Source organism: Argopecten irradians, chromosome 1 (genome assembly GCF_041381155.1).
Source record: "Argopecten irradians isolate NY chromosome 1, Ai_NY, whole genome shotgun sequence".
Classification (NCBI taxonomy): Eukaryota; Metazoa; Mollusca; class Bivalvia; order Pectinida; family Pectinidae; genus Argopecten; species Argopecten irradians.
Genome location: NC_091134.1, coordinates 74,160,644 through 74,176,359, shown reverse-complemented (window position 1 = coordinate 74,176,359; position 15,716 = coordinate 74,160,644). Strand labels below are relative to the sequence as shown.

Here is a 15,716-nt window from a genome sequence, read left to right as displayed (position 1 = left end):
GTAAAGGGTTTTATCTCTTATTCACAGGAAGTAAAGGGTTTTGTCTCTTATTCACAGGAAGTAAAGGGTTTTGTCTCTTATTCACAGGAAGTAAAGGGTCTCTTATTCACAGGAAGTAAAGGGTTTTGTCTCTTATTGACAGGAAGTAACGGGTTTTGTCTCTTATTCACAGGAAGTAAAGGGTTTTGTCTCTTATTCACAGGAAGTAAAGGGTTTTGTTCTCTTATTCACAGGAAGTAAACGGGTTTTATCTCTTATTCACAGGAAGTAAAGGGTTTTGTCTCTTATTCACAGGAAGTAAAGGGTTTTGTCTCTTATTCACAGGAAGTAAAGGGTTTTGTCTCTTATTCACAGGAAGTAAAGGGTTTTGTCTCTTATTCACAGGAAGTAAAGGGTTTTATCTCTTATTCACAGGAAGTAAAGGGTTTTGTCTCTTATTCACAGGAAGTAAAGGGTTTTATCTCTTATTCACAGGAAGTAAAGGGTTTTGTCTCTTATTCACAGGAAGTAAAGGGTTTTGTCTCTTATTCACAGGAAGTAACGGGTTTTGTCTCTTATTCACAGGAAGTAAAGGGTTTTGCATGTGTCTGTTTCTGAAGTTTACTGTTAGGATGGAGATCATCAAAGAAGGGCACATACTTGTAAAGCATTAGTTTGTACCATAATGTTTAATCAAATGCAATGCACATGTTAATTTGTTAAAAGGATCTGTTTTCTCAGGTCAGTAAACTGAATAGTTTGTATCAAAATAAGATGATGTTTCACTTTGTTTGCATTCGTGTTTTGTTAAAAATGTGGAAGCACAACATAAATACCATCACCTTGTTCACGTCACCATTGTTTAGGCCCTACCGCTCTCCCACACAATACTGCTCTGGTCACAACATAAATACCATCACCTTGTTCACGTCACCACTGTTCAGGCCCCACCGCTCTCCCACACAATACTGCTCTGGTCACAACATAAATACCATCACCTTGTTCACGTCACCACTGTTCAGGCCCCACCGCTCTCCCACACAATACTGCTCTGGTCACAACATAAATACCATCACCTTGTTCACGTCACCACTGTTCAGGCCCCACCGCTCTCCCACACAATACTGCTCTGGTCACAACATAAATACCATCACCTTGTTCACGTCACCACTGTTCAGGCCCCACCGCTCTCCCACACAATACTGCTCTGGTCACAACATAAATACCAACACCTTGTTCACGTCACCACTGTTCAGGCCCCACCGCTCTCCCACACAATGCTGCTCTGGTCACAACATAAATACCATCACCTTGTTCACGTCACCACTGTTCAGGCCCTACCGCTCTCCCACACAATACTGCTCTGGTCACAACATAAATACCATCACCTTGTTCACGTCACCACTGTTCAGGCCCCACCGCTCTCCCACATAATACTGCTCTGGTCACAACATAAATACCATCACCTTGTTCACGTCAACACTGTTCAGGCCCCACCGCTCTCCCACACAATACTGCTCTGGTCACAACATAAATACCAACACCTTGTTCACGTCACCACTGTTCAGGCCCCACCGCTCTCCCACACAATGCTGCTCTGGTCACAACATAAATACCATCACCTTGTTCACGTCACCACTGTTCAGGCCCCACCGCTCTCCCACACAATACTGCTCTGGTCACAACATAAATACCATCACCTTGTTCACGTCACCACTGTTCAGGCCCCACCGCTCTCCCACACAATACTGCTCTGGTCACAACATAAATACCATCACCTTGTTCACGTCACCACTGTTCAGGCCCCACCGCTCTCCCACACAATACTGCTCTGGTCACAACATAAATACCATCACCTTGTTCACGTCACCACTGTTCAGGCCCCACCGCTCTCCCACACAATGCTGCTCTGGTCACAACATAAATACCAACACCTTGTTCACGTCACCACTGTTCAGGCCCCACCGCTCTCCCACACAATGCTGCTCTGGTCACAACATAAATACCATCACCTTGTTCACGTCACCACTGTTCAGGCCCCACCGCTCTTCCACACAATGCTGCTCTGGTCACAACATAAATACCATCACCTTGTTCACGTCACCACTGTTCAGGCCCCTACGCTCTCCCACACAATGCTGCTCTGGTCACAACATAAATACCATCACCTTGTTCACGTCAACACTGTTCAGGCCCCACCGCTCTCCCACACAATGCTGCTCTGGTCACAACATAAATACCATCACCTTGTTCACGTCAACACTGTTCAAGCTCCATCGCTCTCCCACACAATACTGCTCTGGTCACAACATAAATACCATCACCTTGTTCACGTCAACACTGTTCAGGCCCCACCGCTTTCCCACACAATGCTGCTCTGGTCACAACATAAATACCATCACCTTGTTCACGTCAACACTGTTCAGGCCCCACCGCTTTCCCACACAATGCTGCTCTGGTCACAACATAAATACCATCACCTTGTTCACGTCAACACTGTTCAGGCCCCACCGCTTTCCCACACAATGCTGCTCTGGTCACAACATAAATACCATCACCTTGTTCACGTCAACACTGTTCAGGCCCGACCGCTTTCCCACACAATGCTGCTCTGGTCACAACATAAATACCATCACCTTGTTCACGTCAACACTGTTCAGGCCCCACCGCTTTCCCACACAATACTGCTCTGGTCACAACATAAATACCATCACCTTGTTCACGTCAACACTGTTCAGGCCCCACCGCATTCCCACACAATGCTGCTCTGGTCACAACATAAATACCATCACCTTGTTCACGTCACCACTGTTCAGGCCCCACCGCTCTCCCACACAATGCTGCTCTGGTCACAACATAAATACCAACACCTTGTTCACGTCACCACTGTTCAGGCCCCACCGCTCTCCCACACAATGCTGCTCTGGTCACAACATAAATACCAACACCTTGTTCACGTCACCACTGTTCAGGCCCCACCGCTCTCCCACACAATGCTGCTCTGGTCACAACATAAATACCAACACCTTGTTCACGTCATCACTGTTCAGGCCCCACCACTCTCCCACACAATGCTGCTCTGGTCACAACATAAATACCAACACCTTGTTCACGTCACCACTGTTCAGGCCCCACCGCTCTCCCACACAATGCTGCTCTGGTCACAACATAAATACCATCACCTTGTTCACGTCACCACTGTTCAGGCCCCACCGCTCTCCCACACAATACTGCTCTGGTCACAACATAAATACCAACACCTTGTTCACGTCACCACTGTTCAGGCCCTACCGCTCTCCCACACAATACTGCTCTGGTCACAACATAAATACCAACACCTTGTTCACGTCACCTTTGTTCAGGCCCTACCGCTCTCCCACACAATACTGCTCTGGTCACAACATAAATACCAACACCTTGTTCACGTCACCACTGTTCAAGCTCCATCGCTCTCCCACACAATGCTGTTCTGGTCACAACATAAATACCATCACCAATTCCTCTTAGTTGGCTGCTTGACAGATGCGACACCTGTTGGAATATAAAATGTCTTTAATATTCGTGAAACAGATGATACATGGACCTGTTCACTGAAGAATTGTCACGGCATTACTCCACGCTGGGAGAGATCTTGTTGCCACCTGTCAGAGTAAACTGAAAATGAACGGACCCATTGACCGATTACCATAGTCCACAGGTTTAGCCGATTCTCTCTACTTCTACGTAAAAGTAGAGAGAATAAAACTAATACCCTTGGCTAGCGAAGTTGCAGTTTCCAAACCTGGTGCAAATGTGATATAGCACTATACATAATTGACGGTCCTATATAAAAAGATGTTCATGTAGTCGGTCCTTAAATGGACAAAAAAGGCATAAACTACATTTAGGAACTTAGACGGACCGCAAACGAAAATCGATTTGTTTAATTTATCTTTTTCAATGTTGCAAGAGTTAACTCCCTTCAACTGTACCAATTGCAAAAATATCGACCACACAGGTGTCAAAATTTACATCTACATCCTATGTATGTAGCTAAAGAAGTGAACATCAGTCGCACAATTAAGTGAATATAGATCCTTTGACCACAGCAATAGAAGAAAAAAATAAAAGTGGGGTAAACCTCGGATCCTCAATACATAGACATAAAATTAACGTTATATATGTACCCCCCTCATACTGACGAATCAAAAAGAGTTGTTCAAATGTTTTACACCACCAAGTTACCAATCAATATTTTGAAAAGTTAAAGGTGATAAAAACAGATTTTAAATATACTATTTTTTTGTTGATATTTGTTTATTGTGGTGCATTTTATGATTTCCAACAAAAAATACGGGTTGTATTTGACGTTATTTCAATAAAATGTGCTTGAAACGAAGTCCACAACGACCCTTTTTTAGAACGATCGCATCGCTTATCGCCCCTGATATCACCAGGTGGCCGTAAATTCGTGACGTCATCTGAGACAAACTAGCTGAGACAAGAGCCGGGAAATTCAATGGGGCAGTGTTGCGGTATTGGCGATTATAGATATTAAAACAGTCGCGCTACGTGTAATTGCTACATTTATAAGTGGAAATGTATACGTATATATAATATACAATCTATAACATACCCCGATATAATAAAAACGATCGTTTACTCATTCTAATCTTTATATTCTGGGCTATAAAAGTGTTATGTTCTTTAGGTCAAAAGTCATTTGACATCGTGTACGCGTGTGTCAGCTCAGGTTCGAGGAGGTTGCGGTTGACTTTTGTCTGTTAATTAAAACTCTAAACATAGACTTTAAAGTTTATATCAACAAGAAGAAAAAAAGTTTACAAGAAAATGGACCAAAACAATAATGAGACTACATGCTACATGTACATACATATATTAAATGCATATTCATACCCTTTCTAAAACCCTATCATACCGCGACAAACGTGCACCCATCCCGCCTTTTGTATGTACTACACACCTCAATTTTTCTTTTTGGAACTTTATCCTTCAGAACACAGCACAGAAAGGGTTAGGCTTATTTATTTTTTTAAGTTCTGTAATGAGTTTTACGGATTTATTCGACAAAATTGGGACCAAAAAAATCAAGCACCTTGACCTATTTTTATGATGGTTGTACACTGTATTTTCAACTTCAAAATTTAGGGAGGGGGGGGGTAGGGGTAATATATATACTATACCGATATTCCGAGCAAAAATAAGGTATCGACTAATTATTTTCTTAAAGAATAAATTAGTTTTGTTAATTTTGCAAATATTTATACACGTTTGTTAGACAACCTGCGTTCTAAAATATTGTGTAAAAGGATCCGGAGCGGGTAATTTATTCCGTTTTCATCTTTAGTATGTACATGTACTTTTATTTCCAAAATTCTATATCAGAGAAAAAGTTATAGTCATCCGAAAAAAAAAGACTTTTCATCAGAGCAGATCCCTTATACAATACAAAAAAACTACACCCATGGTGCCTATTTTTTAGTTTAAACAATGTGCATAAAGCCAGAGGTTTAGATAGTTATCTACGATATTTACACTATATAATCATTATTTTTATTGCGTTCAAGTTTTTATTCAGTTAAGATTGTTGCACGTGCACGTGTTCAATGTTGTAAGGTGCGTGAAAACAACACACTTTTGTGTCAACTTTTTTGATTGGCTGCCAATTCGCTATATATGGTATTGACCAATCAGAATGTCACTTTCCCTTTAACGGAAGTTCAACAGATTGTTTACACGGAGATTATGACAACAGCTGATGTTGGAGAGCTGCGACAATCTGTGAGCATTGTTATCGGTAAGTATGCTGAAGGTTAAGGATTCTTATGTGATCAACTATCTTCTAGACAATAAAACGTCTGGTAATCGACGTTAAAAAGACATTGTCATTGATGTGATTTTAATTTTCATGACTGAACATGCACCAGTTCTACCCAAGCTGTGTTAGTGTGTAAGCTTACCTGTATTGTATAGAAAAATGTAGATGTACTGTACTTATATTAGCTGTTACTACATACACCCACTACACACACGGTACTATTACTACATGTGTAAAAGGAGCGGGTCGGTGTGACTTGTACATAGTGTTAAATAGGTCTCTGTCACACAACTGACGGAGCATGCTTCTTTGGCTCAGTCGGTAGAGCCGTAGATTTCCACGCCGGAGACCCGGGTTCGATTCCTGGTCGGGGCACATGACAGGAATGTGTATATTCCCCGTTCTTCTACACATGCACATACACCCTCTACATACATATCCCACACACAAATACTGGTTGGGCACATGTTTATTTATCGCTATATATTCAACAGTTCAAGACTGACGAAAAACAACATTTTTGAAGATGAAAATGCTTCCGCCCAAAACCGACTCCTGAAACTTGCAGCGGTTGTTTATAAAGATCATTCAAACATATGAAAGCAGTTTTGACCAGGTATTATTAGGCTAATTAAGTTAATTATTGCTTTATTGTTTCGAACGTAAAGTGGTTGCATAATTCAAATGATCCTTATAAACATTCCCTGTAATTTTTTCTCCAAAAATGTTGTTTTTCATCAGTTTTCTATAGCTATAAATAGCTATTAATTATAGCAATATATCGCTATAATAACAACAAATAAAATGTACCCAACATGTTATACATGTATAAATACTATTTGTTAGTGCAGTTTGCAAATGTACTGTTAGTCTGTACTGTTTTTGCCGTAGTTAGCGCCCAGGGCAACTAATTTTTGTAACAAAGGGGGTGCTTATTAATGAACCAAAATGTAAGTTACTGACGGAAAAAATCAGCCATATTTTAAATCTTTCTGTACTCATGGTACATTAATCTGTTACATTAGACATGCATATGCCTACTATCCTTTGAGATGCATTGTTATGTCGTGATTCATATGTAAAAGGACATGTAATATGGTATACAATGCTGATGTTAGAGGCATCGTATGTTGTAAAACATTGTAATATCCATGGAAAGGGGGCGTTAAATACAACTTCAACTCTTCTCATGAAAAGGGGAGGGGTGCTTATAGGATAACTCGAGGAGGGGCGCTAGTTACGACGAATATGGTAAATGTAATAATGAAAAAAGTAATAACATATTGAAAATAAAACTAAACCAAGTATTCTAATTATAAGCTTTATCTATATTTTACACTTTATAAAACAATAGCATAACAAACCAAACAAAATATGCAAAGCACAGGTCAACACTCGATCGATTGTAGGACTTAAAAACTAAATCCTTCTACTTTGAAAAGATTTATTATTTAAATATACTTAGATCTTGAATTAATAGGATTTATTTTTAATTTGATTTTTAATTTTGATTGGTTTAGAAAAGAACAAGTAACAATCAACAAGGGCAAATGTACTTACAAAAAAAATATAAAATGAGATTATTTTCACTCACAGATGTTTTGTTTTTTTGTGTTCCTACTAAGATAAACAAACTGGTTAACTAAGATTTACCTAACAGTCTGATGTACAGAGTATATATATTTTGTTTGTCTACTGGAATAAGGTAATGTCTACCACCAGTATCAGAGAACGTGTTTGTTTGAAATGATTGTGTTTCAGTATGGTATCAGGGAATGCTTTTGTTAGTTTTGTAATTCAATGTTAAACTTTAAAAACTGGCAGCTGTTTTTCACTAGAAAAAAGAAAGGAAGGTGCCAAGATTTGTATAAAGTCCTTGTTTATGAGAATGGAGGACTTTGTAGTAGGGTTAGTTATATGTAATCAGGATGTATGGCCGAAGCTTATCTCTGTGTGGACATTTGTCACCTTGTCACCTGACTCTGGGCACGGGCCCTATGTGACTGCTGTATTGGGAGTTCTATCAGAATTTCATTGTTTGATCGAATCCTGTGTTAACACTGGTCCGACGCCTGATAATTTTTACATGCGTCAATTTCAAGACTGGCTATTATTTCAGTTTCACATAAGTAAGGTATGTAAACATTGGTTTGTGTGGTGATAAGGAGAGAGAACCAATGGCTATATTAAGGCAACTTCTATACAAGTAGCTTCTGTAATAATACTTCTGGTCTGAGACCGTTTAATTGTCAAAACAAGTAATTTGGTATATCAAATTCTTTTGTATGAATATTCATACCGTTATATTGGCACTTTGAATATCACAAGTCCGAAAATAAAACCATACCTTTTAAAACCATTCTTTTTTTTAAAATTTAATGTTCATAAAAACCAAGGGTTGATATTAAGTGTTTATGAATTTGAATGAATTAAATTGGTAATGTGAACGACCTTAACATTTAATCAAGAAAGGTCACATCGGATATAGTGAATGAATGTAATTGTTATTCTTGTTCAAGAGGACCAAATTAGGCAGAGGTTTATTCAATTTAAGGTTCAATGTTTAAAATGTTAACCTTGCTCAAGAAGACTGAAATAATGATTGACCAACTTGTCCATACCACTGACTAACCAGATACATGGACTTTGTTCATGAAGAACCCAGTGGAGATTCATCAAACCCAATGATGATTATTTGACCTTGTTCAAGAAGACCCAAGTAATGGTTCATCCAACTAATGACAATTTGACCTTGTTCAAAGCCTCAAAGAGTGGCTCACCATTTCCTTGACCTTGTTCAAAGCCTCAAACAGTGGCTCACCATTTCCTTGACCTTGTTCAAAGCCCCAAACAGTGGCTCACCATTTCGTTGACCTTGTTCAAAGCCTCAAACTATGGCTCAACATTTCCTTGACCTTGTTCAAAGCCTCCAACAATGGCTCACCATTTGTTTGACCTTGTTCAAAGCCTTAAACTGTAGCTCACATTTCTTTGACCTTGTTCAAAGCCTCAAACAGTGGCTAACATTTCTTTGACCTTGTTCAAAGCCTCAAACAGTGGCTCACATTTCTTTGATCTTGTTCAAAGTCTCAAACAATGGATCACCAATTCTTTGACCTTGTTCAAAGCCTCAAACTATGGCTCATCATTTCTTTGACCTTGTTCAAAGCCTCAAACAGTGGCTAACATTTCTTTGACCTTGGTGAAGGCCTCAAACAGTGGCTCACCATTCCTTTGACCTTGTTCAAAGCCTCAAACATTGGTTCACATTTCTTTGACCTTGTTCAAAGCCTCAAACAGTGGCTCACATTTCTTTGACCTTGTTCAAAGCCTCAAACAATGGATCACCATTCCTTTGACCTTGTTCAAAGCCTCCAAGAATGTTTCACCATTTCTTTGACCTTGTTCATAGCCTCAAACAGTGGCTCACCAATTATTTGACCTTGTTCAAAGCCTCAAAAAATGGCTCACCAATTCTTTGACCTTGTTCAAAGCCTCAAACAGTAGCTCACCAATTATTTGACCCCATTCAAAGCCTCAAACAGTGGCTCACCAATTATTTGACCTTGTTCAAAGCCTTAAACAGTGGTTCACCAATTCTTTGACCTCATTCAAAGCCTCAAAAAGTGGCTCACCAATTCTTTGACCTTGTTCAAAGCCTCAAAGTATGGCTCACCATTTCTTTGACCTTGTTCAAAGCCTCAAACAGTGGCTCACCAGTTCTTTGTGCATTGACCTTTGTCAAGAAAATAGTCGTTCGTAAAAACAATATGATACATTATCCTAAACTGATGGATAATATGTCTTAAAGATGCTCCACTGCTGACAAATGGTATTTTCTCTCTATCAAAAACAGTAGAGGATGATTTAGTGGTTTTTTCAGTTACAAAAGTTAGCTACTTTACATCATTAGCACCATTGAAAAGTTTGAATTTCTTATTTTACTTCAAGATAAAAATATTAGAAGTATTTAATTGCGTCCCGAAAAAAATCCCTGGCATTATGTCCTATATGGAATGATTGCGCATGCACCACCAGTAAAATAAATTATTTTATATTATTTTTTTGTGTTAAGTAGACATAAATATACATGATTAAACACCAATTAACATTCAAATGATGGGTATCGTTTATGCTCTGTCAGCGGTGAAGCATCTTTAAGCAAAACTGTACAAATTAGCGTGCATAAAATGATGATGGTTTAATGAATTCACCATGTGCTTTATTCAAAAACACATTACACCATCAAATGATTATCTTAACTTAATTTAGTAAGACTGATTTCTTTATTTGATAAGTTTTATGTACTGCAGGTGGTTCTACAGAGTACCAGAAGATTTATTTTTGAATTCAGCCTATATAAAATATATTGAGAAACACATGCTACTTTCTAGCAGAAGGAACCACCTGCTAAAGTTATCATTAACTAGGGTAAAATCTGCCCATATACATACAAGATTCCCTTTAATATTATCTAAAGATCTGTATTGCTTATCTACAGGACTGGGTTCATTTGAAGTCAGCCAGATCGGGTCTGTTCGATAGACAGAAAACACAGCTTTTTTACCTGGTAAAATATCAACTTCAGGTGCTACAGGTAAGTCATTATCTTTTTAACATTAAGGGTACATACATCTTTTCTTTAAATGTGTATACAGAATGTCATCGTATCGTCAGGTCTATAAATGCCTTCGGTCCTCTATCAAAGCTGATATTATTGTGTATCAGGTATGTATTTAACCCGATATTTGTGTAACGTTCACACAGAAAAAGATTGATGGTTGTTGACTGGTTTTCAGATAAGTGTGACGTCGTGACGTAAGCTCAGCATATAGTTGGAATAAAACTATATCTTACTATTCTTTAACTGTGGAATCCCTTCCCATATAATTGCTGATTACTACGTGAATACACACTCCGACTTTGATAATCGTGGGAAACACGTGTGCACACGGGCTGAGAGGTGTATCCCACGCCTAAACAACGCTTCTCGCATTATTCTCTATCAAATTAAATCAGGGGTATTGTATCGGAAACATTGTGGAACTCTATACCCCCCCGATCAGCTGAAGGCACATGGCGACTTTTTGTTATCCGGTAAGGTTAATTGTTTATGATATGATCACAACATGCGTAATGGTATTGAGCTATTTGGCATGTGTATAGATATATATATTGTTTGTAATGCAGCGAGCCATCATTATCACCTGTTGTCGTTTACAAGGATTACTAATTCTGCCAGCTGGTGCTTGGGATATATATACCTACTATGTATAGACTAGTGGTAAGTGAAAACTCATCTTATTGTTCCAGCTTACATTTGTGGGGATTTCTAAAAAAAAAAAATTTGATTTTCAATTATTCAGCTATCGAATGATTAATGATAATGATTAGATATATATGAGTGTAAATTAAAGTACTTTGTATTGATAGATCTATAGATCTCATTAAACTAAGGTCTATAATATATATCACGATCTCTCCTTTCTAGTTAATCCCATTATCCCTTCTTTCCTTCCCAATTCTTTGTTCTTTTTTTAATTTTTTTTTCTTTCCCTCCTCTCTCTCTATAAAAGAAATCAAACAATGTAATTATAATGATGAAAGAAAGATTGACAGAGTGAAAGATGTGTATGGAAGATAACTATATCAATATTTCATGATTATGTGATTAATGTAAAACTGATGTATTGTTTGACGAAAAATAAAAAATTACAAAAAAAAAGGTCTGTAATATATTACAGACTTAAAGTGTAGGTTCCCATACTTTAGTATATTTAGGGGGAGCTCGATTGGAATTAGGGGAGAGTGAGACAATTTGTTTTTAATGTTGTTTGTAATATTATTGGTGATGTTCCGTGCCTTTTTAGCCCATTACTACAATACATGGCGGTCTCACTGACCTTAGACATTTGTAATAGCTAGTGTATACATAAGAGGATTTGGCTGGTAGCTCAGTGAAAGTTTATTCAAGGCATTTATTCCTGGATAAGATTTATATGTGGTTGTTCAATCAACTTTTATTTGGAATCTATCAGTTGAAGATACAGACATTTAAATTACAGATTTGAATGAAAATTCACATGTATGTGTCACTCAAATAGTTTATCAGAGCAAGAAGTTTCTTATATTTAGAATATCAGTTGATGTAACTATAAATGTAGCTGCAATATTGTAGCTCAAAAGACTTTTAGACAGAAAATGGTGTCGTCTTTATAGCTACAATTGGTGCCTATTACTACTAATGGAGCAAAGTAATGATTATGCAAACCACTATAAAACGTTTGTTTGCATTTTATCATACTTGTTTGATATGACTTACCTACTAGGCAATAAGACTGAACCACATAAAATATAAAATTCTCATCGAAGCATTATATTTTTTCATACTACATATGACGGTCTTTCTGAAGGGAATTTATACGGCAAGTCCACAAATTGTGAATTTGACGTCGTATGAGCGGTACGGTAGATATAAAGAATAGTAGTTATGTTTGTTTTGGACAAAAATAATATGTAATTGCATGTATACGCATAAAATAGTTGGAAACCTACAAAAATGTATAGAAAACTGTGCCCGAGTGATTTTCGGAGGCAGTGCTCCACTACGACACATAGGGACCAATTCGTACCCGCCGAAAGGTATAGTAGGCAGGGTACGTATATTTGTTCTACTATAAATGGTACAGTTATTTTGAAATTACATAAGAATTCATCAATAAGATTTCTTTTGCTATTCTGTTATTTTAATTATTTTATAAAGTTTTGAGTATACTTCTGTCACATGACCTTGACCTTATATTGAAGGGCGACTACCTTTCCGAAACAAATTTTAACTATTAAAACAGGAATGCAAAACAAAATTAATAATTTTATAGATTCACAAAAGTTATTAACTAACAGTTAATACTACACATACCATCACATTCTTAATAAATTAATTTAGATAAATTAAATGCTTATTTTCTTTACACGGGTGGTTTGATATTTCTCGCCGTTGTCCTAATTACCGCATGTCGTTTGATTATCACTATGCCAGATGGCAAAACAGCAAAATTAATCTTCACTGATAACATAGGGAATCTTTCATTTGGTCGGTGTTATAACATCCATTTTAGGCCATTGATATGCATTGAATGAACTTTCAGTAAATAATTATAATATATTCATTGTTAGATTAAAATTTACTACCGATTTATTGATCTTTTTTTAATGTGATCTAAATAAGATATGGTCTTCATTCTTTAAATATTTAGGGAGTGGAGGACTGAAGGCTTGTTAATTGGTACCTGTATGTAAGGTCCAACTGTAATTAACGTGTGACAGATGTGGTGGGGTCAATCTGAATTTGTTATTAAAGTATTGTATTTCACACAGAAGTAACATACAAGTTAGAAGCTATAAAATGTGTATGTGCTAGTAACAGCCATGGTCATTTAAGGATGTGCCAGGTATAGAACCAAGCCGAAGTATCAGTGAAAGCCTCTAATTTATCTTCCGTACCATGCCACTGCCTCATGAGGCTTTGGAATCAGGAGCCTGGAGGAGGAGAACTAGTGAACTTATTTTATATTTGAAATTTCATTTTAAATATGAATTAGTGGATTTAGTGTGTTAGAATGTTTGGACACCTTAACCGTTCAGCCATTAGGATCTCTGACATAAACATATTTGTCTTTGAAAATATAATAAAATTTATCATCCTTAAAACTTTAAAGCTACATTTTTTATCTGCACCATTGTAAGTAACTCTGTAAGTTTTACTTTAGCTACTAGTGTATATAAATCTGTACCATTGTAAGTAACTATGTAAGTTTTACTTTAGCTACTCGTGTATATAAATCTGTACCATTGTAAGTAACTCTGTAAGTTTTACTTTAGCTACTAGTGTATATAAATCTGTATCATTAATGCTGTATACTCATGTTACATCATTGTTGATTAGTTATAATTTTATTGTAATATTCACATTTCTTTCTATGATTACTGCCTAAGTGGTGGTGTTTTATTTCTATGTGTATTATGTAATATACCACACATCTGATAGTAAATCTACTCTATAATCACCGAACTATTGATCTGGTGCACTTACACAAACATAATGTACGTTGTACAAAAATATTATAATGTTGATGGTTGAATGGCAAATACGAGTACGATACTCTCCCTGAAACTGTATTCAGTATGGTACTCTCCCTGAAACTGTATTCAGTATGGTACTCTCCCTGAAACTGTATTCAGTATGGTACTCTCCCTGAAACTGTATTCAGTATGGTACTCTCCCTGAAACTGTATTCAGTATGGTACTCTCCCTGAAACTGTATTCAGTATGGTACTCTCCCTGAAACTGTATTCAGTATGATACTCTCCCTGAAACTGTATTCAGTATGGTACTCTCTCTGAAACTGTATTCAGTATGGTACTCTCCCTGAAACTGTATTCAGTATGATACTCTCCCTGAAACTGTATTCAGTATGGTACTCTCCCTGAAACTGTATTCAGTATGGTACTCTCCCTGAAACTGTATTCAGTATGATACTCTCCTTGAAACTGTATTCAGTATGGTACTCTCCCTGAAACTGTATTCAGTATGGTACTCTCCCTGAAACTGTATTCAGTATGGTACTCTCCCTGAAACTGTATTCAGTATGGTACTCTCCCTGAAACTGTATTCAGTATGATACTCTCCCTGAAACTGTATTCAGTATGGTACTCTCCCTGAAACTGTATTCAGTATGGTACTCTCCCTGAAACTGTATTCAGTATGGTACTCTCCCTGAAACTGTATTCAGTATGGTACTCTCCCTGAAACTGTATTCAGTATGATACTCTTCTTTGTACTCTCCCTGAAACTGTATTCAGTATGGTACTCTCCTGAAACTGTATTCAGTATGGTACTCTCCCCGTGAACTGTATTCAGTATGGTACTCTCCCTGAAACTGTATTCAGTATGGTACTCTCCCTGAAACTGTATTCAGTATGGTACTCTCCCTGAAACTGTATTCAGTATGATACTCTCCCTGAAACCATATTCAGTATGGTACTCTCCTGAAAACTGTATTCAGTATGGTACACTCCTCCCTGAAACTGTATTCAGTATGGTACTCTCCCTGAAACTGTATTCAGTATGGTACTCTCCCTGAAACTGTATTCAGTATGGTACTCTCCTGAAACTGTATTCAGTATGGTACTCTCCGTGAAAACTGTATTCAGTATGGTACTCTCCCTGAAACTGTATTCAGTATGATACTCTCCCTGAAACTGTATTCAGTATGGTACTCTCCCTGAAACTGTATTCAGTATGGTACTCTCCCTGAAACTGTATTCAGTATGATACTCTCCCTGAAACTGTATTCAGTATGGTACTACTCTCCCTGAAACTGTATTCAGTATGGTACTCTCTCTGAAACTGTATTCAGTATGGTACTCTCTCCCTGAAAACTGTATTCAGTATGGTACTCTCCCTGAAACTGTATTCAGTATGGTACTCTCCCTGAAACTGTATTCAGTATGGTACTCTCCCTGAAACTGTATTCAGTATGGTACTCTCCCTGAAACTGTATTCAGTATGGTACTCTCCCTGAAACTGTATTCAGTATGGTACTCTCCCTGAAACTGTATTCAGTATGGTACTCTCCCTGAAACTGTATTCAGTATGGTACTCTCCCTGAAACTGTATTCAGTATGGTACTCTCTCTGAAACTGTATTCAGTATGGTACTCACCCTGAAACTGTATTCAGTATGATACTCTCCCTGAAACTGTATTCAGTATGGTACTCTCCCTGAAACTGTATTCAGTATGGTACTCTCCCTGAAACTGTATTCAGTATGATACTCTCCCTGAAACTGTATTCAGTATGGTACTCTCCCTGAAACTGTATTCAGTATGATACTCTCCCTGAAACTGTATTCAGTATG

The 15,716-nt window shown here is 37.7% G+C and overlaps 1 protein-coding gene across 10 annotated transcripts in view; it reads left to right on the top strand.

Moving 5' to 3' along the window:
* Nucleotides 1-5,476: 5,476 nt before the first annotated feature.
* The window catches only part of LOC138307825 (growth arrest-specific protein 2-like), a 48,616-nt gene continuing 38,376 nt past the window's right edge, over nucleotides 5,477-15,716 (top strand). For 2 of the 10 annotated variants that reach the window (XM_069248792.1, XM_069248785.1), the window contains exon 1: nucleotides 10,703-10,894. In XM_069248792.1, the coding sequence (XP_069104893.1) occupies nucleotides 10,874-10,894 (21 nt within the window). In that variant the 5' untranslated portion in view covers nucleotides 10,703-10,873. Of the gene's footprint in view, nucleotides 5,777-10,298; nucleotides 10,395-10,686; nucleotides 10,895-10,936; nucleotides 11,082-15,716 lie in introns of those variants that run through there. The other 8 variants (XM_069248753.1, XM_069248733.1, XM_069248746.1 and 5 more) reach the window with 8 other exon arrangements.